The sequence below is a fragment of the Haemaphysalis longicornis genome, unplaced genomic scaffold (genome assembly GCF_048455015.1).
Source record: "Haemaphysalis longicornis isolate Haplotype H1 unplaced genomic scaffold, Haemaphysalis longicornis Haplotype H1 scaffold_1, whole genome shotgun sequence".
Classification (NCBI taxonomy): domain Eukaryota; kingdom Metazoa; phylum Arthropoda; class Arachnida; order Ixodida; family Ixodidae; genus Haemaphysalis; species Haemaphysalis longicornis.
Window position 1 is genome coordinate 400,360,647 of NW_027526203.1, and position 24,930 is coordinate 400,385,576.

Below are 24,930 nucleotides of genomic sequence, written 5' to 3' on the forward strand. Positions count from 1 at the left end.
TACAGGTGAGCCCAAGTTGTCTAATTCTAGTCGCTTGCATCGGCTGAAGCAAGGAGAAAGCCCACTGCCACAGGGTTACTTTATGCTGAAACCCCTGCGATATCTTACTAGGTTTGATCAGCGATTTCAAACTTCTGGTTTTTTTCCATGACAATGCCAAGTCGGTGCACTGACTCACTGTTTTTGGCAGGTCCCTCAAATATGTCACAGGACTTTTTACACATCATGCTGCGGCACAGTAAGTGAGTAATTTGAAATCCACCCCTTTAAACACTACTTCCCAAGTGATGGCAGCAACCTTTCTTGTCGAACAAAATTGTAGCGAGGTACAAGATGCCCAATCTTACAAATAAAGCAAAGTTATACGTATGCTGTCTTCATGTTCCCTTTAAAAAACTGTGCATGTAAAAAGGATGTTGCCCACATCCTGTCACCTGCATGGCTGTTCTTTCTGGCATAGAAAGTGACAGAAGGGGGGAGATGACATGGGAGAGAAGGGAGGAGGATGCTCCTCATCCCCTCCCCTGTCCTCTTCCTCTGCACTTCAAACAGGGACACGAATGGCTTTGGCTCTTTTTTCAGTGGTACACTGCATTCAAGATCATGGCAATGATGAGAGGTTATAAAAAGGACAACAAATCAAACTGCGCTCCTCCCTTATATCAACACTGCGCTAGCTCTATGCTAGGCTTTTCCAGGAACCTCTACACCTGACAAAAACAATACACTCACCCAGTCTGTTTGAACCCTGGAGGGACAGGTACTGCTCAAATCGCTTCTGCTTTGCTTCGTCTCGTGCAAAGGGCTTGGTAGGCTGTCCTGGCACCGGAAGAGAAACAGGCACAGGTGGCTTAGTGGCGGCTGGTGCTGCTTGGGCGGCAGCTTGGGATGGCTGAGGGACGCTGGCATCACGCTGCGCTTCCTTTGGTCGCTCTCCACTGCCGCCTTTCTTAATGCTCTCCAGCCTCTCCCTGTCAGCAGGGGACACGAGGTCAAAGATCGATCCTGAGAAGAAAAAAAATAATCAATTAATTTGCCCCGCTTGAATGCCAGACAGCAACTTTTACAGAGCCTTGAAAACTATTGGAAACACAGGATATTAGCAAATTTCATGCAGCTTTTATAAAAATATTTATGACCCAAAGAGTCCTTCATAACCTTGCTTTATTAACTCGCCTTGCTGCATTTCAAATTAAATGTTACACATATACAGCTGTCCCAAAAGCACATCTGCAAACGTGGGCGCAATTGCTGTGAACACTTGTGGATGCAGAAATTGAAAAGAGTGCATGATTACCTGAGTGTTCCGTTATCTTGTCCTTGTAAAGGTCACTCTTCGGTTCTTCAAAACGTCTTCGTTCACGCTTAGGTGGCTCATGAAAAGGTTTGAAATCAGCAGGAATCTTCGGTGGCGGGTAGAGTTTCATCACAGTTGGTGGCTCTTTGGCCAAGTGGAAGCCTTCCAGGGCCTTCGAGCGGTCATGTACGGGCTTGCTCTTTGGTCCTAGAAGAAACGTTCCAACTAATGTTAGCTCACGTATTCGTGCAAACAAGTGTTAGAAGGACACATCAAAAACAATAAGAGGAAGATAAACAACAGCTCATTCAAGGAGTCCAATGTACTTATGCAGAAAATGCCCTGATGAATGTCTGAGATACCAATAACAAAAAAAAAAAAAAAACATAATGCCCCGTTCTGGAAGAAAGATGGTTGAAATGCAAAGCTTTTTCCGATCCAAATGCAAAGTACACAATCCAATCAGTCATAGTTCAAATCTACAACAACATTGAGCTAACTGAATGTGATGTTACGATTTTCTATTAGTTTGTGATTGGTCACTTGAACATGCTGATTCGGTTAGCTAAGCGGTACTGTTCATTTGGACTTTGGCCGATTGGATTGCGGCCTTTGCATTTGTATCAGAGAAAGCTTTGCATTTCATCACCATCATCATCGTGTGCCCTTTGTGGAAACCCACTGTGCAAAGTTGGCTATCTTGCAGTGTGTTTTTTTCCCCCAACACCACAAGTGAGACATAGAAAGCTTCACTTTAATACAGTAACAGATGCCAATGGGCAGAAATAATACTCAAACTTTTGCCAACCCTGCCAATAGCAAAGTAATTTCTGGCACACCCAGAACCAAAGCAGACTGACCTGGCAAAGGGCCTCCTGAGGCTCCCTTTAGCAAAGAATAAAGTTCATGAGCAGCCTTTCATAGCTGCCAGATTGGCGGATGACTTCAATTAAGCACTGCAAGAATGGTAACACTGCTGTTAAGCAAATTTCCAGTGATCCCGCAAGTACATGCCGCCTCCGTTACATGCTCAGTGTAGCACAAACAAGCAATTCTTGCATAGGAAGCTACATTAGGGCTCTGTGCGCATCAGATATGTGCTACGTACATTCCTCCCCAAATAGCATTGCCACAGGAGGGATAAGAACGAAATTCTTACAAGACACCCTACACGTAGACCTCAATTCAAGACAGTTCTAGTGCGCAGCCATTCCGAGCGAACTGCCATGATGGAGTGTGGAAATACTATTGGCTGTAACGTAGTGGATGACAGCTAACGTTGCCAGCTTCAAAAACCGCTGGTAATCACCAGTTCTTCAAGCACTCTGCCATAACTAAAAGTTGATAAGTGTACTACTCCCACAATTTACGTCACACAGAAAAAATCAGCGGCTGCCCACAGATACCTCGAATTCACATTAGAGCTGAGTAAATAAACAGTCACTACAGCCCTGCAGTTAAGAAACTTGGCTTCAAGTTTTTACAGAACACTTGTGCGCACTTTAATTATCAGGTCATCCAACAAAAGACAGTGATGTGGCTACGCTCACTTTTTACTTGGCCCCCCTTCCTGCCTCCCCTCAGATAGCAAGCAATGGCAGCCTCTAGGGGCCTGTAAGTGTTAATACTGCAAGGAAGCTACCACGCCCATGAACTATGCGATGCAACTGCCACTGTCATTCCCACCCATCTGGACAATGAAAGTGGAAGTGGCCACACAGTGAGCAGGCAGTGCAAAAACATACAGCAATTTCAGGAAGAATGAAAAGCCCTGCAGCATTCATTTGTTCAACGCACAGTTGAAACTGCTGAAACATTCGTATCTGTGTGTGTATAATGAGCAACATTTTAAAATGCCAATCTATCTTGCTGAATGAATCCTGCATTACCAAATGAATTGGTCAAATGCTGTTATATCTTACATATGCAATGAATGACCTAACGTTTCAGTAGTAAAGTATTTCTACATGAAATAAAACTTGCAACAGCTAGTGTAGTTAGGAAATGGCAATGGCGCTATGTAAAAACCTTCAAGCCTCTCTCGGAGGGCCTGAAATCTTATAAACCATGATAGCTGTTTGACTTTATTTCGAGGAGAATAACAAAAATGTTTTTAACAAGGTTTTTAATGTAAAATTAACAAAGCAACTTGCTAATAAGTTGGACCCCCATCAAGCCTAAGCTGAATCCTCAGGAAGGCCAGACAAATGGGAAGTCCCTGGTTGGTTTTAACTCGAACCACATCACTCTCAAACTTTATCCCAACCTTCTCTGACAATCCAGCAAATTCCCATAAGGACTAAGAGCTGCACAAGAAGCAACACATCAGCACTAACGGCTTACTCCGACCAAATGATTAATCTTAAGGGGGGACGCGGCTTTCAACTTCGGAAAAATGACCAAAACATCGTTTTTTTGAAACCCACATATTCGGCTTCTATGTTTCCTATTCTGTGCGTCTGCAAAGTTTTTACGCTGAAAAGCGTCGCAAAGTGGCATAAAAAAATACTTTTGTCAGGCGCGGTGACAAACTATCAGCGCAAAAGGGCGAAAAAACGGCAATTTTCGGAGCGCTCTATCTCCGCAACGGTGCTACCGGGCGCGGCCATTTTGATATGGTTAGATCGGCCGAGCGATCGTCTTTCCGGTTCTGCTCGTCTCTTTTATCTTCGTTCATTCACAAACGCACAAACGGCAGAAAAGAAACGACGCACAAACGAAGCTAGAAATAGATGCTGAAGCGCTATTGGTCCCCGGTCGGGGCACAGAACGACGACCCTCGTGATTGGATGTTGCGGGCGCAACGCAAAATGGCGGCCGCCTGAGCTGCGTAGCGAGTGGATTGAGTTCATTTTCGCCGCTGCGCTCGGACGAGTTTCTGTTCAATCTGTGGTGTTCAACACAGACGTTATCGCGATGGGAATGCCAGAGATAACGAGCCGGATTACGGGAAGTTGTGTGGCACGAAAGGCGGAGGTCATCGAACGCTTCGTGGGGCGCGTGACTCTACCGTCGCCAGACCCCGGAGGGTGACGCGGTGTGCGCGCTTGCGATCGCGGTTCGTGAAGTGAACTTTTAGTTGGATTTGCGATGTTTACACGCTTAGTTATTGCTGTGATTTGATTGTGGGCTCGCTAGCCTTGGGAAAGAAACAGTCGACGCGTCAAACGCTGCGGCGCGCACGGCATAGCCGACGCGCATTGGAGCATCACATGACTGGGCAACCGGTTACGATTGAACGCCAGTAGTTGTAATTAATGCCTGCGACGTTAGATTTAATCTTAAAAGCGACCTGACCAGCCATATCAGGTATAATCAAAGTTCGATATGTCGCGGTAAGCGTGCGCTGCGATGCGCGCGAGCCATATCGCCTTTCTTGCGCAACGTTTCCCGTGCACTTGTAATTTTCATGCAAACTGGTTTGAGTTAGTAGTATAGGAATAAAAATATGCTCTCTGCGTTAAAAATGTACGTTACTGTGGCAGCATTTAACAGTGATTTTTTTTAGGGAAATTATTGATACCATTGCTCAGGGCATACTGGCTGTGCTGCGAGAAATATTGGATGCCTTGAATGTCAAAAGTAGTAAAAAAATATGCTCTTGCATTGAAGTTGGGAGTTATGCAGAATACTCTGCCAAGCTTCAAAGTAGCTCATTTTCATCCTTGTGGTATGCAAACTTTTGGCAATGAACACCTGCACATTAGTACTAAGTTGCTGTGCCAGGCAAGATAAAACATAAAAAAAGCCAAAAATGGTCAAATTTAAGTAAAAAAAATGCTTAACTTGTTGCCCTGGTGACAACACTGCAAAAGGAGGTTGTCCAGTGCGATACAGCCAACCAACTAACCATACTTTGCATTGAAAGCCCATTGAAACCCATCTTCCCTGCGTTTGGTTTGCAAAGGGGGGTATGTACTCTTCACGGAGGAGCTGAAAATGATGTTTTCTGGAAAGAGAAAGGCTGTAAAAGGCACTCCAATTTCAAGGCAAGGCCTTCCAGAAGCCCCATGTTCAAAAGGACATGAAAGGCTACAACCGTGACGACTTCTGATATGTGAAACCTATGTTGCAACTTCGGAAGCCGTTTTCTCAAAACGTTTTTTTTTGCCACCTGTGTCGCTTGTACCAGGGATTTCTTCATGACCGCTGGGTCTATTTTGATTCCGTTTCTTGCATTACATTCCTTGATGAACTGTTCAGGTCGTGACACTTTTGGTTTTCCAGATTTGTTTTTTGTGATTTTTTTATTCAAATAATCGTTCACAGTTGACATGCCTGTTGCACATTAACCTCTAAAAAAATGAAAACTAAAAAACATTGTGTTGTAAAAAAAAAATTCTAAAACTGTCACGACCTCGTCCATTCATTTGGGAATGCAAAGCACTTCGAACAAGTTTTCTATCGTGTTTTATAAGCCGCTCAAGCTCGGTACAAGCGGAATAGAAAGAATATTTCATACATAAAAAAGTTTTCAAAATATTACTTTGAAATTTTTATAGTGTTATCACAGAAGCATTTCCAGTTGCTGTGCCAATTTTCATCAAAATCCACAAAGAAATAAAAAAGTTGATTTTGAAAGCCACGTCCCCCCTTAATTAAGCAAAGGTGCCTGCAGAGACTGATTATTATGACAAAGACAACACAAGAGTTGCTGTTTAGAAAAAAAACAATTAGTACGTTTTTGCAAGGTTTATTTGCATAAAGGCACATTTTTATTTACTTGATTCAACCATGATGTATTTTATCGCTTGATATTTCAAATGCATCATGATTATTTCGCAGCCAAGTTCTTTTGATATGACAATGTACTGCCAAACAATGCACCCATGGGCTGCTATTCCCCGTGAGGGTCATTCATAAACAACCTGGGCCATTTTTTAACCTAGTTGTTTGCCTGCTCAATGTTCATCCAAGACAAGGTGTCATAGTGCAATGTGTACCATGAAACAATTATACACAGACTAAAAACATAGTTTGTAAAATGGTCCAAGTTGCTTGTGAATGACTCCCTTACAGAATATTACCCCTTATTTCCAATTCAGCCTGAGAGAACTGGAAACTTAAGCTCATGTATTCAGATTCATACCTTCAATGGCTGGAAGACTCTTGCGAGGCTTTTCGTCGAGTTCATCAGCTACCTCAAAGCTGTACTGAGACATATCTTCTCGTGCGTATATATCGCCATCTTCCTCTTCAAAGGCGCCAACACCAAATGCCTAGAAGAAGAGTTTCACACATCATAAAAACATATTGTGAAGAAATCTATTGAGTTTCGGGGTACCACAACATGCTTCAATATATGGTGAAGCACACAAATTTACTGTGATAAATTTACTGTGAGCATGTGAAGACAAACATAACCGCTTTCAAATATAGCAAAACCTCGTGAAATGAAAGTTGTGTAAGGTTTGTTGCTCAAAAATAACAACCCAAGAGTAGTTTGATTTTGTAAAAATAAGCAAATGGAACACATTTTATAGGCACTACTAGTGGCATCGGCAGAAATTTTCCCAGGAGGAAGCAAAACGGGCCTGGGATAAGCAGAAGGGGGGGACTAATGTGTTTGGAAAATTTTAAAATAAAGCTAGAAAAAGATATGCATAGTGTTATGTAAACAATATAATCTAACTGTTATCCTTGACTGGCTGTGAAACCAACCTTGCAACAATGCCAATATAGGAGGCATGGAATGCCCTGTAGGCTTTGTAGGGCCAGTTTTGAGGGCTTTTGGTCAATTGATTGATTGATTGTAGGGTTTAACACGCCGACGCAACGCAGGCGATGAGGCGCGCCGTAGATGAGGTCTCCGGATTAATTTTGACCACCTGGGGATCTTTAACGTGCTCCGAAATCGCATACACACGGCCGTTTTTGCTTTTCGCGTCCAACAGAAAAGCAGCCGTCGCGGCTGGGAATCGAACCCGCGTCCTCGTGCTCAGCAGTGCAACGCCTTAGCCACTCTACCACCGCGGCGGGCGCTCTTGGTCAACTCTCCCCCCACTTACTCCCGTGTAGATTTACCAGTGCAGGCTCTTAATGTAACAGCTGTCTTCATTGTGCACAGCACAACAATTTGTTGTGCACGTCTTTTGCCGGGTTTCCTTTCTGAACAAGGGAGTGCAGGCCAACGAGCAGTCATTTAAGCTGAGACAAAATGAGGTTACTTCAAATACTGATAGTGCAGTGTGCCATGTCTGTTTACTCATGTAAGTACTAAGCACAGCATGAGGCGTATAACGATGATCCAAACCCATCCAAATAGTGGAAAAAGTGTGGCTTTTACACAAGTATATATGCTACATTGCCAAAGTTTAGGTGTGTTGCACTGTAACCAGATTTAAAGCAATTTGAAAACCACCACGTATTCTTAGTGCAAGAGCGCTATAAAATCGTGACCGTCATTCTATCGAGGTGCAAAGCCTGTTAACCAATGCCCCGGAGCAAAAGTACACCATGCAAGCAATGATGAGGGCGTCGAGCCTGCTATGCACAACGGTTGCTGTATGTGCCGATGGAGAAAATAACGCATACGTAGCCACGCTCCAGCTTAGGTGGCCTTTCCTCCTTGTGTTGGCGCAGCATATCGCCTCTACCACCTTTATCACCGCGCAATAGCTTCATAGAACGGGCAACCCGGGTACGCTGACTAATATCGATGCTTAATGACATGCTCGTTGAGCTTAACACTGCCGTTACCGCCGCCAAGCTCAACGTGTGTTGATCGACCCTAAAGTAATGGCTAAATCAATAAAAAAAAAGTTAACCAAGAATAACCAAGCAGTACACCCCCGTTTGAGCGCTATTACTTGCATTCATCATAGTTACCTGACTTTCGGTTAAATTTTTAATTTCCCTTCAGCACTCCATTCAGAGTCTCACAGCATTGACCATTGAGGGTGTGAAACTTGCTTAAAGTTTGGTCATGATTACAGTGTAGCCAGCAACGTCAACGGCATTGCTATGATCATCCCAAGACACTGGACATCCTTAATTTACCAGCCCTGGATAGTCCCTGGGTAGACCAATGAAGGCCTTCAGGCTGGAGGTCTCATAGGAAATAAGTAAATAGGAAAATCAAGCACTAGATTGCGTCCCAAGCAGTCCACAGATGTTCCAGAACTGGTAATCAAAGATGCACGTGCACTATGGCCTCCTTAGGACATGGGTTCGATTCCCGGACACGGCGGCCGCTTTTCTGATGGAGACGAAAAGCAAAGACGCCCGTGTGTTCGAGATTTCGGCGCACGTTAAAGATCCCCAGGTGGTCAAAATTAATCCGGAGCCCTCCACTACGGCACACCTCATTGCCTGCGTTGCGTCGGCGCGTTGAACCCTACAATCAACAATCAATCAACTATGGCATCCTTAAAGGGGCCATGCAGACAAAACACAAGTTTGGTCCATTTGAAAGATTGCCTCGTTACAACCATACTGACACCACCTTTGATGTAAACTTTGCTCAAATAATTCAGAAAAAAAGTGAATGGTCATGCGACCCACTAGCTCATTTGCCTCACTAGAACCTATGACGTAATATGCACAGCTGCGCGATTGGCTGAGAACAGCAAAAGCAAGCGCAAGTGTTAGGCAAAGCTTATAAGCTTGCAGAATGAGCTATTTTTGCTTAAATGTAATGCATGCTCATTTCATAGTGGTAAGAATGGTGGGGTAAACAATGGAAGTTATGAAAGTACACATAAACGTAGAAGTACCGATACGTACTGCTGTTGGTACTGTGTGCACTATGCTTGTTATATCTGCACAGCAGTTCGGTGCTTTGGGGTTGTCTCACACGACACTGGCCAACTGGCATAAGCAACACTGTCTTACGTGACCCCGTTTGTTGAGCATACCCCATGTTTTACAAAACGATTTCTACCTACCGCAACAGAAACAAGCCAGGTGCAAATACAGTCACAAACAAAGCAAAGGTGCACAGCGGTCCTGAGCAGTATGGTGGCGCCATCTGGGAGGACTGACGGTAAACATGGTGCTCCACAGTCCGCAGCAGGCTAAACAGTGCACTAACGTTCATTTGAAGACCTGTCCCGATTACATCATCGCAGACATCACGAAACACAATATGGCACGAGAACCAAAATAGTAACTTCATTTGATTAATTCCTCAGTGAATAAAGCATCGTTTGCTGCCGGATAAGTGCTGGGGGCCCTATGAAACACCAAATCTATCGAATAAAACAAACTTGTATTTTGTCAGCATGGTCCCTTTAAACAATGATAGGATTCAGGTCTAGCATTATGGACTTGGCAGAATAAATAGGGTCTCGCACAAAGCCGACAAGTGATAGATAAGTCACCATGCAAGAAATTCAAATAATAATAATAATAATTGCAAAAGAACAAAACACAGAACTGGCTGTCTCCTTGCTATCCATCAAAAGTGTTCTAAATATGTTGCATTCCTAGCGCCTGCAGGAGTTGCATTCGTAATTGAAACTATCAGAGTTCGGAGAGATGTGCAGTTCTACAACTATTATTGCCTCATTGTCTCTGCCTACAGTTTCTGTGGTGGGGAATTCTATGCTCATTCAGTCTCTAATGGTCGCAGAGTTTGACCAGGACAGTGCTGATTCATCATACTGGTCGCTCCCCTGTGAGAGCATGCGCTGCCTCTAAGAGGAACTGCGGGGGCTTGGCAAGGTGCCCAGTCCTGCAACCATGATTGCCTCCCTGTGTCCGACTACTTAGTCCTGCTACTCGGATGTTCAGTTGCTGCACTTTCTCTTCTAGAGTATGCAATGGGCACCTAAAATGGTCACCCCATTTCAGTGAGAAGGGGCCCTTATTATAGGCAACAGCTGCACATAGTTTTTGCCATCAAAAATGCCACTCAAAGATGACGCTCTCATGCTGCTTCACTGCACTGCCTAGCACTGACATACAAAAGGCTATAGAGGCTACATCAGACATCAGGCAACATTTTAAGGGCTGTCCTCATAAATGCAAAGGATTTAAAAAACTGGATAAAGAATTTAAAAGAAACATTCGATTTGGCTTTTTGCTATTGCGAAAACAGCCATGCATAGTGGGATCATGATTCCACTGCTCATTTGGGGCACACAAAGAGACATAAAAAACCTTTAATCAAAAAAAGAAGAAGAAAGAAAGAAAAAAGAAGAGAAAACCACCCTGAAAAGACAGAAAGAACAATGACAACGTGAAAATGTCCACAAAGTCACTAGGTAGCTAAGAAACTTGGAAGGACTGTAAGGGGCCATCATCACCTGTCCTGTTATGGCGAGCTTTCGTTTCCCTTTTCCCAGGTGGCATTTAGTTGTCGTGGGCTGGTCAACGTCAATCGGGGCTGACAGCACAGAATGCTGGTCCAGTGGAACGTAGCCAATGCCATGCTGATTGTTCTTCGGCACGTACAACACGTCATCCACATCGGCAGGGGCGAAAGTGTGCTGCGCAGCAAGTTCATCCTCTTCGTCCGACGACTGGGTGCCCGGTGGCAAGGCACAGCCATACACCTTGGCTCCCGCTGGTGCCTCGGGCTGCTGCTTGGGCTTGGCGCGCCTGACGTGCTCTCCAATGCCCTGGCCTTGGCGCCAACCCATCTGGTTCAGGAGCTTGATCCCGATACTCTGGCTGCAAGAGCCACAGTTTCAAGTCACGTCAGCACACATGCAAACAAAAAAAGATGTGTCACGTTGGCCAAGTTACACATTTAATAACATTTTGCAGATAAAAAGCCCTCAATGCACAGCAAAGTGAATTGATTACTTCATTAAAATGAAGGGGCAAGAGTAGATATGAACTTACACGTAAGAAATATTTAGCTTGGGCCAAACATTGGTGCACACACCAGAAGAATCGCATCGTATCAGATAAGTGAATTTTTTTACCAATCGCTCAATAAAATAAAAATGAAATTGTTGCGCTTAAGAAAACGGTTGCCACCTACTGAAGGGCAAAAGCAGAATTCGACGGTAGGTTTTGGATTTTGTAAAACACAAATGCTGCAGATAGCAAAATCTGAGCAAACCCTGCATCCTTTCTAGTTAATGTGTCGATGTGAGCTAGTTGGTATGCCATCATATGAATTAGGTTTAAGCGCCAAGTGCAACTTCAGGAAAAAAGGGTTTTGATAGGACAGAGGCTCTCCTATCAAAACCCAGAATCCTTGGGGAACGCCCTAGTAAGGTTCTGCAGGCACAAGATTCAAGAAAGTTTTGTGTCGCAGGTAGAGAGGCTGTCTGCAGCGGGCTACCCCGCATCTATGCTATGTGGGTTAGCAGGAATGCTTTCAGGTGAGCAGCATGTAAGAGCTGTGGAAAGGGAATGCCCACCGAAGACCAGCCAGAAGATTGCCATGATTCCATACCTGCATGGCATTTCACACCAAATCAAGAAAAATGCGGAGCGTGTCGGTGTGCAGGTAGTTTTCAGCGCACCTAACAAACTGGGTGCTATGTGCCGCAAAGTCAACCGTTGTGAGCCTAGGCAACCTGTATGTACAAAAGCACATTGCACTCTACTTTTACCATATCAAAAAAAATGTGGTTTATGAAATTCCATTGAAATGCGGGTGTGTCTACATCGGGCAAACAGGGCACTGCTCAATGACCAGTTAGTGGAGCATGGCGCTACAGTGAAAAGAGGTACAGGAAGCAACCTGGCTCTACATTGCAAGACCCAATGCACCACAGAAGCCTGCACACCAGAGTTGGGCCAGACGAAAGTATTGAAAACATACAGCAAACAGAGTGAAAGGGAAATTTTCGAGGCCTATGTGATTAACAAGACTGGGAAGAGATGCGTTAGCAAGCCTCCTATTGATCTGTTTGCTTGCGAGATTGATTACAGTGCGCAGCTGCCGTCGTGCTTCTACACGTTTTTTGTAGCACTGTGACATGTTGTATTTTCAGAGCTTTATAATCACTGTCACTGCGACATAAAGCGTAGTTGTTAGCACCTTTGTCCTATCAAAACCCTTTTTTCCTGAAGTTGTGCTTGGCGCTTAAACCTGATTCATATTATTTCTAGAACCTATTTTTTTAGCATTACTCCCTTGAAAAGTCATTTTGATGTAGTGTGGTGGGGTGCAGATACACATAAATTATTTTGTGCACAACACTGATCTATTCCCACTCAGAGGTACCTAATCTCATAGGCTTCCACTATACTTAGCCTTGCTGGCTCTGCAATAAAATGTCAGCCTTTAACTAAGGCATTCAGTTTTTTTAAATTCTGGGCCTCTACATGTATCCACTGCAAGGAGACTTATAAAAACTTGCGTCTTCTACCTAACAGGCTTGAAAAGGTTCTTCAGTGGTGGGGAGCCAGGAATGGGGCCTTGGTTCATTCGTGGTGGATCCCGAAGGTGTTTGCGTTGTTCAGAAAAGTCAACAAAGTCCTCACGCACTTGAATTTTTTGAGGTGCAATCCCGAACTCTCCAAGGTCCTAAAAGGCACAAAAGTACACCACTTAAATCAGCACAAGCATTCGTTAGCAAAAGTGCTTTGATATGAAGCTAGACTATTTCATAGTAGACGACTCATGGTGGAACATAACAAGCCTGATAAGCAACTGCGGCAGTGTTGCACATTTTAAACCAGTTTGTTACAATGGCACGTACACAATGACACAACTGTTATCCCAAATAGACCCATTTAATTGTGGTCACACAAGGGCTTTTCAGACCTTCACTAACATTTCAGTCGCACAAGGACTTTCCAGTGCACCAAGATATGAGTGCGCAAGGTGTGATCATCCTAAAGAAAATAGGTGCCAAGCTGTCCAGCCCAGGGCTCTGCTGTGAGGTGCTTACCGTGACGATAGCAGAGCACTGTGCTTTTAGTGGAAAAGTAAAGTAATTGAACGGATGTCGTGGACAGGTGGCGACCGTTCATCAGGTAGTTGCCCCTTCCCGGGTAATGTAGAAGAAAATTGTTCAGCTAAGAGCGCAGAGACTTTCACAGGACAGTTGCCATGCCAGCCTTGAGTGTTGAAGCTGGGGCAGTAGCGAGATGAGTGGAAAGGATTTGTGTAGGTCCGAAACACTTTCGGGTCATCTTGTGCCTTTGCACCTACCCTGGCAGTATAGCTTTGCTGGTGGGATTTAGCTGATGGCTGCCTTAAAGGAGTACTGACACGAAATTTCAAAGCTGAGATAACTATGTAAAACGCTTCCTTTTTATCAGGAGATATCTCCCAGCAAGTTTCAACAGCAACGGTTCAGCGAAACATATTTAAAATCCATTTTAATCTTCGCCCGCACGAGAAAGCCCAGAGCGGGCCGACGTGACATCATCTGCTACGTGCCCCAAACTCCCGACGTCGGGGCTCCCGTGACGAAGCCGACGCGCTGGCTGTGGTTGGCGCGCGCTGCTCGAGCGTGTGTACACGTCATGGTTTTGGGACTGACGTCATGCTGCCCGGGCCTGTGGGGACGGCGAAGACCTCGGCCGGTCTGGGCGCGCGCGTGCGCTCGCTCGCGCGCGCTTCCAGAGAGGCAGCGATACGGCAAGAATGGTGACGCCATGTCATACATGCTGTCATGGCGGCCGCTCGGCGTTTTTTTGTCGAAACCGAAACTGGCACGAATAAACGACGCCGTAAATGAATGTTTACGCTTCGCTCGACCGTCTAATCTGTCATTCTATGATTAGTGGGCTGGTAGGCGCGCATAGCAGCGAAAAAAACGTAACATAAAAATTTCGTGTCAGTACTCCTTTAAGAGAACGCTGGTGGTCCTTCGCCAGTTGAAAAGTGATGGGCACTACGCAGAGGGGCTATTTTAAACAGCATTTGACTTGCTCTCACTGCCTTTATTTTTTCCAGGGTTGTCCACTTGTACATGGACGGGCCAACACAAGACGGCCCCCACATTTACAATGAATAGCTAATGCCATTTCAGACCATAAATCGTAACTAGCGATTCAGTCATCTCGATACGTGTTCGTGCACCAGGGGGAGGCATGCAAAGTATCTGTGGTTATACACAGCCAAGAGCACGGCACCCACTCTGAGTAATACAACTACGTAGCTGACTTCAATGACCTGGTGGTCACCACAAAACAAGCCCTCAGTGTGACACAAGAAAGGATTCGGGTCGGGTCAGCCACTAACACAAGGTCAAAAGGATTTCGTAGTGAATCAAGTACACAGTCTCCAACCACACATACACAAGGTTGACTGAAGTCATGACGTCAAGGAGTAGGTTGCCGAAGTAGTCTCAGGAATCCCCTAGATTTATGTGGTGGGTTACCCTCGCTGACGCATGGAAGGCTCTCAAAACACTACCACCTAGGCTATACTTGTTCTTCGGAAACATGGTGTGCACATTTGTGTCGAAAAGTGCACCATCAGTCACACTAGGTAGTGTCAAGCTGCATCATACATCATACACATCCTGACAGTGCCTGGCAGCATGAAAGACAAGCATGCAAATCTATGATTTTGTTCCGCACGCTCAGACAGTTACCGTGCCAGGGTGTACACCTTTTCTTTGTGCAAGGAGGAAAACTGCTTGTGGGTGGCACGAACGCCACCTGACTAGCATGCAAAGCCGCAAGGAATGCGTGGTGATCACTGATGGTGAGACGTGATGGAAAATGTCATCTGAAAACAGGGCCCTGAACACTGGAAGTGTACTCCCCGAAACGTCACAGTGGATGAGGTGGTGGTATTCCTTTCGTGATATTTAAGCATGCCGATGGTGGCACCAGCAGTCCCAGCGGTGCTTGGTGGTTGCACACACTTTTTCCGCAACGTGCACATGCTATGCATGCTAGTGCTTGAGGACCCCAGTTACTCGTGATGATGCCACAGAGGAGCAGGGAGGAGTGGTGACTGCACGAGAAGTATGTCATCAGCAGGAAGGTGGTGGAAGTGGACAGACTATGGCAGGCTGGTGAGGCAGTTAAGCTTAAAGGGACACTGAAGGCAAATAGCAAGTTGGGCTCAGACGAAAAATCAACGGCCCCGAAGCCCTCTCGGCGTGTATTTGTGACAAAAGATGCTTTAATTGCCGAGAAACTAGCATTTGAAAAATGCATCGCATTCCTCGCGCCATTTCACGACGTTCCGCGTGACGTCAATGGTTGCTGGAAGCGAGTGAGAGAGTGGTGTGGTCTAGCAGGGAAACTAAAACCTACCGAGCAAACCATCGCGGCCGCAGGAGCTACTGGTCGCACACTCGGCGCATATGACAAAACAACTTGCTTGTCCCACACTTCCCTTGCCTGCCAATCTTTGCGCATCAATATTGGTGCCATACGGGACGTGAGATGGTGGTTAAACAATGTCAATGTGCCGCACAGCCTTTTACTTTAACTACAAAACGTCTAGTGGACAGAGCAACCACAGCGACAATGACAACAGGGGTGCTCTTTCGATTTGCATTCTCATTATGGATAGTTGGGTTTTAGTCGCTTCAATGCACTCGGTTTAACAACATGGCGTCATCTGTCAGTTTAACCTGAAACAGCGTGCAATGCTGAGTTTTTTTTATCGCAATATGGTAACGCTTATTGTGGCATCTGTTAAATGTTTCGCGAAGCGAGTTGCCTATTAGCCCATCTGCCAGAAGTGTGCCTAGGGCTTTTACGAGCACCCAAACTACTACTAACAAATGCCTTGGCACCAGTATGGAATGAAAAACGTGCATGACGTGATACAAATGTAATTTTACCTAAGTACGCACTGCAGTGGAAGCATAGCAGCCCTGTATCAGAAGACCCAGTTTGAAGAACGCATTTTATTCAACTTCAAGACAATCAAGAAATGGTTTCGAATAAACACATCATCACAGCATGCGCTTTGACGCCAAAGTGCAAAATTAAAAGGCGATTGACTGCCTTCTGTTCGTCGTAAGGGTAGCACTCGGTTCTTGCAATTTACGGGAGCGAACAAGTCACTTCACTCCGGCGCAAGCCAAGGAGGTTTTTAAAAAACTTGCACACACTCTACTGATAATTCCAACACAGTAAGCCCAGTTACACCTGCAGGAGCACGCCGTCGAATTTCATCGTGAAGAAGACACACACAGCTTCAGCCACCGGCGGCCTGGGTGCAAAACTTTGTTCAGGCAGACAGAGCTACCGGAGGGAGCAAAAAACTTGTTCTATCAGACGCAAATTACTGTCCACAGAAGAGCGGAACCATGCAAGGCGCTACTTGTCGCCATGGCGCTACTTGCCGCCATGATGTAAACAAGGAGATAACAGACATATGACTTTGCCGAACTAGCAACAACCATCACAACCGCCCCCGGCGCCGTGGCTTGACAGCTTGCGAATGTCAGCCCCTGTACATTTATGATTAATTGTTTATGACTTATGAAAGTGAACGTGCAAAGAAAGATTTTATGTTTCTTTGAGACCTTGTGTGCGCGGTTCTCGTTCTGTTGTTCATCAAGTGACTCTTGGCACATCCGCTCAGTCGCTGTTGACATCTCTGTGGGGCGACTGAGAGATTCATGTTTTGATTATTTACGTGATTATTTTCAAGGTACTGACCCAGAGACTGGAATATTCGTTTTCTGCGGATGCCAATTTATTTTTTAGACCAACGTCGGTTTCGTCTTCAGTTTCCCTTTAAGTCAAAGTGAAAGGCAGAGTTCGTGGAAACAACATGGGGGACATGGAATGGGTGCCTAGTCATAACGGGGGATGATGTTGATCCACTGCCAATGCAACAGCGCAGAAAAGAAAGGTGAGCACCACTGCAAAGCAGAAATTGCGAGAGCTTTGATGGTATGGGAAGCGACACACCACCATTTTCAAAAAGAAAAAAAAACTTATATACTATCAAAAACACAAAGAAGCAAATAAGTTGTTATTCGAGTCAACCACATTTGAATGGCCTCCCAGCCCACAAATGACAGAACTGCAAAACAAGTAGGCTCAATATGACACTGGCTGATGGAATAAGGGAAACCACGTTTGGGTTTACAAGGGGGTGACCAAGACTGCTGGGCACTCACTTGCGATGACATTGGTTTCACTCACAGAAAAGTGGTGGCACTGACCGGAAATCATGCTTAACATAAAATGGCTCAAGCATTATGAAATAAAAAAAAATCGACTAACAAGGGGTCAGATGCATTCACGTGACCTAGACAATTAAGACCTTTACTACACTCTCCATACTGAAGTTAGGTACACTGAAAGGTAAAGCTTACAATTCAAAGCCATGTGAGTAGACAGTCAACTCCACATTCGGCTCCCAACACTCAGTAAATTTGCATGAAAACCTTCCCAGCCAACATTTTTGAGGGCACACATATTAAGTGAGCACTAATCATTTGAATCAAGCTCATCAAATCAGCTTCGGACATGCTTACCTCCTCATCCATAAAATCTACAGGCCGAGATGAAAACTTTTCTGACTTGTTCGACTTTGAGGACTTGAATGTTGAGGGAGTCCAACCTGGATTGAGTCAAAATGGCAATGTCATGAACAGGAAAAACAGAAATATCAACTGAGTGCATCGTAACGGCACGCAATAAGGGAAGCAAAACACACGGTGAGATGACAGCAATGCTGTGAAATGTAAAAGGTTTGTATTGAGGTGTGCAAATATTCAAATCTTTGAATACCTAAAAAATAGGGTTTACCGCTCGATTCGATTTGCAGTGCAGTTCTACGGCTTGAAGTATTCCAAGTTTTCAAATATTCAGAATCTACGATTACATAGAGAAATAGAAATGTGCCTCACCGCACAACTTACCCTTTGTGTTGGCTTTCTTGCACAAGGTCAGAGTTGTGCAAAAAAGCCTGACACATGCAGGCCTTGCGTGAAACAAGTGTACGCTAACGCTGGTGCATATTAGCTGCACAGGAACACTGCTTGTGCAAAATTTATAAGCTGAAAAGAACTCCCTGTCAATATAGTGGAATGAGTGAAGAATCAGGAGCTCTTTCTAGTTGGCAGTGCTTTCAGTTAGGTACTGGTAATACCTGCCACTAGTATGTCTGGCCTCTTTTCGACGAGTGGAGGGACTGCAGCCAGTCAAATATACTTGTGGTATTCACAGTGTGTTAAGCAACACATATTCCTTCATGGAAATTTACTCCGAATTTTTGTTGCGCTGCTTCGCTAGCTTGTCTTAATCGTTTATTTCTAATTTTTTGTACCATTTTTTTATGAAGCCCTAGTAAATGAACCCTCAGATGTGTTGAGTCCTTACATTTTTTTTTTAGCTATGCTCTAGAAGCTTTTTACACAACAATAAAGCAAAGATATTGTATTCGAAAATATTTGACTCAATTCACAACCAATTTTTATTAGAATATATTTTATTTGCAGTCCCACATTTGATATCTGAACACGTCTAGTTTCTAGACTTATTACCTACAAATTAATTTACTATGTTAAGTATATGTATGCTGACAACCTGGCTAGTGGTATGTCACAGAACTACAACTGTTATTTTTTTATTACTGCTTAACACTTTTCCACAGTGTTTCCAAACTAGGCTCCCCTCACACCAGTCAAACCCATTACAATAAACTGCAAATGAACCAGGATTAGTTCAATATATCCATACCTGCTTATAGCGATTTCTCATCATGAATTCTCTATACGCAGGATAATTTCTAAACAGAACTCCAATAAATAAAAGACTCCCAATAATGATAAACCAAACTGCCTTGGACACTGTGGATGTCACTGCTTTAAACGTGCACAAACATAATGCACCACAGCTCTAGTAATTCACAGCCACAGCTACTCAAAGCCATCTTTGCTATTCAACCGAGCTTTTACTTCATGCAATCGTTATCACGAAAAGTGGTTCAGCTTCGCTTTGGCTGGGACGTTATAAGCTTTAATCCACTAAGAAAAGAACACCTTGTTAAAAGCCGTGGGTGCCAAGAAGGATGACATAACTTCCAGTAAGTGTTTGGAAGTGTAGGCCAGAGCATTGGCCCGCAGTATTGTGAAACAAATAAATAAACAAAAGCAAGACAAGGGCTGAGGCTTGATACACAGCCATGTTGTCAGCAGGCAAACAAATGAAGCACAAAGGTTGTATTGGCACGAGCTACCAATGCTTTCCAGAAGCTCCTTTTCTCTCTCTGAAACAATGATAAAGGTGGCACTGGGGTGATGCCACCTGCTTCTATTTCTTTTATTGTACATTGTAAAATATCTTACCCCTGAAATCGGAGGAACCGGCATGTTTTAGAAATGGTCGCATTCCCTCAGAATTCGCCATATGTGACACATACAACAGGATGTATTTACAGGTGGTAATGCAAACATACACATTCCTAGATGAGCAAAAAAATTTCCAAAATGAGATTTTAAACTGTGAAGCTATACCTGGTCAATGGACTGCTGTAGTGGAGGGCTACAGACAAATTTAGGGTACCTGGTGTTCTTTTATACGTCCTGAAATCGCATGCACTTTGTTTTTCGCCTCCATCAGGAAAAGAGCCATCATGCATCTAAGGGCTCAGCAGTGTAACGCCTCAGCCATTGATACATCGATAGATACCGTAATTACCCGATTCTAACGCGCCCCCGATTCTAATGCGCACCCGATTTTCCAGGCGAAAAACCGAAGAAACTTGCACCTCCGTTTGTAACACGCAAAGAACTTGTGAGCAAGAAAAACGAATGCGAGAGAAACGGGTGATTTATTCCCCGAAGTAATCTCACTCATCTCACTCCTCGTCACTCTCCGAGAGCTCCTTGTCGCCTTCCGCTGACCGCAACATCTCGTCATTGGTGCCGTCAAGCGCGTTCGCAATGCCACACTTCTGAACAAACGTTCAACCATGTTCAATGGGATCGTGGCGCACGCCTCGCATGCCCATCCCGCGAGCTTCTCCAGAGGCATACGCTTCAGCCAACCGCTCGTTGTGAACGCGTGGGAGCCGCTCGTAAACCGCGGAAGCGGCACACCTTCGTTGCCGCTGCTGCCATTGCTGTTATCAAGCACGCAAGTGGAATAATTTGACGATTTGTGTGAACGCCCAGAGAAAAGCCTAGGCGCCTAGATCCGAAAAATTGTTGCTAAAAGCTTTGGCGCCATCTTGAGATGACGATGGGTGGAACAAAATTTCAGCTGTTTCGGCAGTTTCGGTTTCGTATCCGATTCTAACGCGCATGCGATCTTTCGGCCTATTTTCGCGGAAAAAAAGGGGTGTGCGTTAGAATCGGGTAAGTACGGTACACACATGCATAGTGAAACCTTCTTCAAAGTTACTGAGGAGCAGGCATCTTCCAGGCTTCCCCCACAACATGTCAGTCTCCCTCGTACTACAAGTCCTGAGAAGGGGAATCCATTCGGCCTCTCCCCTGCACACTAATATCGGCCCTAGTTGTGTGGCCTAAAACTAGGACCAGAACAGAGGTGGTAGGGATCTTGAAGAATCCTTTCTCCCAAGGGGTTACTAGTGACAATATTGTGACGTACGACTAAGAGCAGAATGTAAGTTTGGTTTTATGAGGCCACAGTTACACCTGGGCTATAAGCCACGCAGTTAGGAGCAGGAAACAATTTTGGACAACTTAAGGTTCCGTAAAGTGAGCTAGATCCCATACACATCGGAATTATTACCTTTGAGCCCCATCAGAGGTGCAGCCTTCATGGTCAGAAGCCTAGGCTACGACCTTGTGCATTGCCACCCGAAACCTCAGCCACTCTACCACTGCTCGAGGCACCAAAAGTGGGATTTGGTTGCAGTGGCATGGTCTCGTGATGAACATTAGTATACAGAGGCATTCTTCTTCTGGCACCTGGCATACATCATACCTTAGTGACAAATTACAACATTGCCTGCAGTGAGCCAGTAAAACCAAAAATGTCACCAATCCCGTAAAGCTGCCGTACAGCTTGTTGGAACAATTTTAAATAGGTCAGATAAAAGGATCTTTAGCTGACAAGTAGCACTCATTTTAGCAGCTTTTCTTAGTATAACAATGACAGGCACAACTTTTTTTGCATTTATAAGCCCCTGTATGACCACCATATCACGACCAACATGTGGCGCTAATCACAACCTCAGATGATAAAGAATGCTAGCATAACTGCCTACTTTTCAAGTAACGTATTTAGGGCAGCATTTCTTAACGTTATGACGGCCAACTGAGCTTAGAAATGGCAGCGCCTACTCACTGCGTGGCAATCTGAAGGTTGCCAATGAAAAAAAGCATTTTTCTTCTCTTCACTGCCACTAAAGACATGAAGTGAGTTTTTGCAACTGGAAAGTGAACACAAAGTAGTTAACAGTAGGGGCTTAAACACGATCACACGCCATGCATTAACACTGACACTGCAGTGCTGCAGTTGGACACATCCACTTTTACTGTTAAAACTTTGATTAGATATCAATGAAAGTGCTCCAGTTCCGCTGCAAAGTGGTTACTTCATGGCACGTCCAGTTAGACAGAGAAAATATTATGTAGTGCAGGAAGGCACCCACGCTTATAAATGTTTTGAGGCAATCTCGCAAAATAAAGCAAAAACTTCCTCAAAATTTGAAGAGAGCTGAGTCGTGTGGGAAACACAGCTCTATACCAAGCTGAGTTGTATCCTGCCATATTGATAGAATGGGGTAATTTTTTTATGGTAGGCAAAGTACTACTTGGCTGCACTAAAGGCCAGACATTTGGTGGCCAGCTATACTCGGGTACAACTTAAGAACGGCAACAGAAGTTGCCACTGTGCCCCATGACCACAGCCGGATACTACTCCATGTGGCGCGAGTAGTGCGTTACTGGGAATATTATGAACATGGCACGATCTGTTTCCATGATTTTGTGGACTTAATATGCCTATAAATTACTGCAGTGACGACAAACAAACTACGTGAGAAAAGGTAGACGATATCCCGCATTCATAGCAATCTCCTTTCAAAACGCGCACGCCCGTTGACATCCGGGTCCGTCACTTAGGCGGAGTTATACCGTACAATAGCTATTGCCGTTCTTAATTAACTTGTTCCCAAGTATAGCACCTTGTTTTGGCTGACATGGTTAGGTTGTCAGGATCAGCCATATCATGCACTTCTGGCTTTTCAGGGCTAAACCTGAATGCTTGCCAAATATTAAGATAATCAGAACATCTGTGACCTGAGCACAGGCAATCATACAATAATGACAAAACCTATTGAATACGACTGCTGATGTACATTCTTTTAATGGTGACCATGAACATTAGTCACCGAGATTGAGTCAAAGGTTATGGAATCCTCTGTCAGCAGAGCACACTGCCTGGTGTTATTATTGTGTACTGGAAGTAAACAAGTAATACTGAGTAGACAGCCTCTAAGTATGGATGGGTTAGAAAGTCCGCGAAAAGTTAGGAGCATGAACATTGGATGAATGCTGGCTACTTCACGCCCACGAACGTAGAGTTGTTTTGGAATGACATGAATGTGGATTGCCAATAGGCTCGTGAGGGTTAGTTAACAAGAACTTGTAAACCCCGTGCTTATATTGTAACTTGTTCGGTGATGTGCGTATGAGCAAAAAGTGCTTTATACCTATTAACTGAGCAATGCCAATAAGTGGTGTATTCATTTGCTAACAGAAAACACCAACGAGGAGGATTATAAAATGGCTTCGAGAACATCCAGATACCCTAGGCACCTATTTCATAAACAGTACGCTTTCAAACGTTACACAATACAAAACCCCGAACGAATCACTATCTTCTTAATTGCAGGGCCAACATTTTCACTGCGTCTAATTAAGTTCGAACACAAATGGAAGATTCGACCAATAATCTCAATTGCTACAATATTAATTCATAGGTTGTTTATTGCTGCTTACTGCACTAGCATATATGCCCTTACACATGGATTCGTGTAAACCAAGATGCCCATTCTTACCTTCCTTTGTTCCAACAGTGTTGAAGAACCCGGCTGAAAATCCGCCAGTAAAAGCACCATGAAACCGCCGCCTCCCCTGAGCATCTCTAACAGTGAGGTCGGGCTGGAACTTCTTACGGGGGATTTCATCTGCGTGGTACATGAATGAAGGTAAGCACTTCATAGCGAGTCCAATTTTTAAATAAATATCTCGAGTTTTTCATTGTTTACTGTTCATTGTTGCTTACTACCATTATTTGCCGAGCTAAAACAGCAGCACAGCATGTGAACGCCAGCAAGTTTAACTGGGACAGGAATTCAGTGTCCATTGCATCCAGCATTATTGTATTCTCAGCATTCAAAGTGGAACGGACCTTCATCGAGTTCCTCCAAAGGAGTTCCCAGGAACAGGTGATCCTCTGACATTTTGTTACGACAACTACACGCTTGGTGTGAGCTCAGATGAGGCAAAATACAGCAAGTTCAAACTGCCACTAGGTTGAAAGCACTGTGATTAAAACAAGTGCAAAGGGGTTAAAAATGCAGTCCATTTCTGCGCGTCGAGTTGTACGCGCGCGGCCATCTTTGCTTTCGGTACACTGTGGCCAGGCTGCAAAGTCTCTAGTGGCTAAAGCTAGCCGCGCGTCTGCTCATAATTACTTTTATTACATCTTGACATTTTATGGAGGTTGATAAATAAGTTTCTTTAATTATTTTCATATTGCAGTTGCTTTCCCCGCCGAATGCCTACTCCAAAAACGTTGACTTGGCCGCACAAGACGATATGGTGCGCGCGTGCGTGCTTGCGTGCGCGTGCGTGCGTGAGTCGAATTTGTTTTTGCTGGCAAATTATGTTACCCATGTAACTGCCTAAACAAATGTAATAATTTTGCCCTCAAGCGCCTGTAAAAGGCTGTAGGGATTTCTTCGAATTAAACGCCAAAGTGCTGTTCTAGAGGCTGCAAATTTTAGTAGGGTGGCTACCTCATGGCTACCTTACCCGAGAGAGTGCAAAGTGCCAAAATAAAAATTTTGTCAGGATTTTCTCATTGGCTGCGTCTGCTGCAACCCGGGGCTTCCGAGCCGATTCCCCCCGAACTGGCTGCTGCGCCCCACGGAAGTGACGTGCGTCAAGAAAAAAATTGCGTAATTGCATTACATTGCAATTACTTCAATAATATTGCATATATTTTTGGCAGTGACATACTAATATTACAATATCAAGATTTATTTTTAGCCTGAGTTTATTGTCTTTTAATATGACGTCACCTAGTTACCGTGACGTGATGAATATGCTTTGTAGATGTTTGCATTATATTTTTCTCTGCGAAACTCGAGTTTGTTATTGTTTTTGACACTTGCGTAGAAGTTGTGTAAACAAAGCACTTTTTATAGATTTACCACGGGTTTTACGGATGACCTACGGGCGAGCGGCATGGAGAAGAGGCCGAATTCCATCGAAGAGCGAATTTTGGCCCCGTATTGGCATACGTACGGGTAGAGTTCACTCTAGTACGGGCTTGTCTGTTCCGAGTTTGTTCCGTTGGCCTATTTCAAATATTCCGGCTTCGCGCGGTGCCGAGGCAAGCAAGAATGTTACGAGCGTCGGCGTTGTGTGGAGTCGCTCACGAGTGGTGCGGTGCTGCGCTGTGTTTTCGTTTCATATGAGGTGTTCAGCTCCAAGCCTGTGTCACCGCGCTTGTATCTTCTGCAGTAATTCACCGTCTTCAAAGTCCGATGACTATTCGTGGCAGCAACGCGAAGTGCTGGTCAGCGCTTGCGCAGAGCGCAATGTTTTCATATCAAATACGTACGTATCAGAACCAAATGTTGCCCC

General features: G+C 44.6%; 1 protein-coding gene across 1 annotated transcript in view; it reads right to left on the bottom strand.

Annotated features, from left to right (window-relative positions):
- The window catches only part of LOC144155403 (G patch domain-containing protein 1), a 49,929-nt gene extending 26,227 nt beyond the window's left edge, over positions 1 to 23,702 (bottom strand). Inside the window, exons 1-8 of the mRNA XM_077686804.1 lie at positions 23,468 to 23,702; positions 23,115 to 23,243; positions 17,614 to 17,699; positions 12,571 to 12,728; positions 10,546 to 10,912; positions 6,387 to 6,516; positions 1,298 to 1,504; positions 733 to 1,005 (exon numbers count right to left, since the gene is read on the bottom strand). Of these exons, the coding sequence (XP_077542930.1) occupies positions 733 to 1,005; positions 1,298 to 1,504; positions 6,387 to 6,516; positions 10,546 to 10,912; positions 12,571 to 12,728; positions 17,614 to 17,699; positions 23,115 to 23,243; positions 23,468 to 23,519 (1,402 nt within the window). The 5' untranslated portion in view covers positions 23,520 to 23,702. The remainder of the gene's footprint in view (positions 1 to 732; positions 1,006 to 1,297; positions 1,505 to 6,386; positions 6,517 to 10,545; positions 10,913 to 12,570; positions 12,729 to 17,613; positions 17,700 to 23,114; positions 23,244 to 23,467) is intronic.
- Positions 23,703 to 24,930: the final 1,228 nt, after the last annotated feature.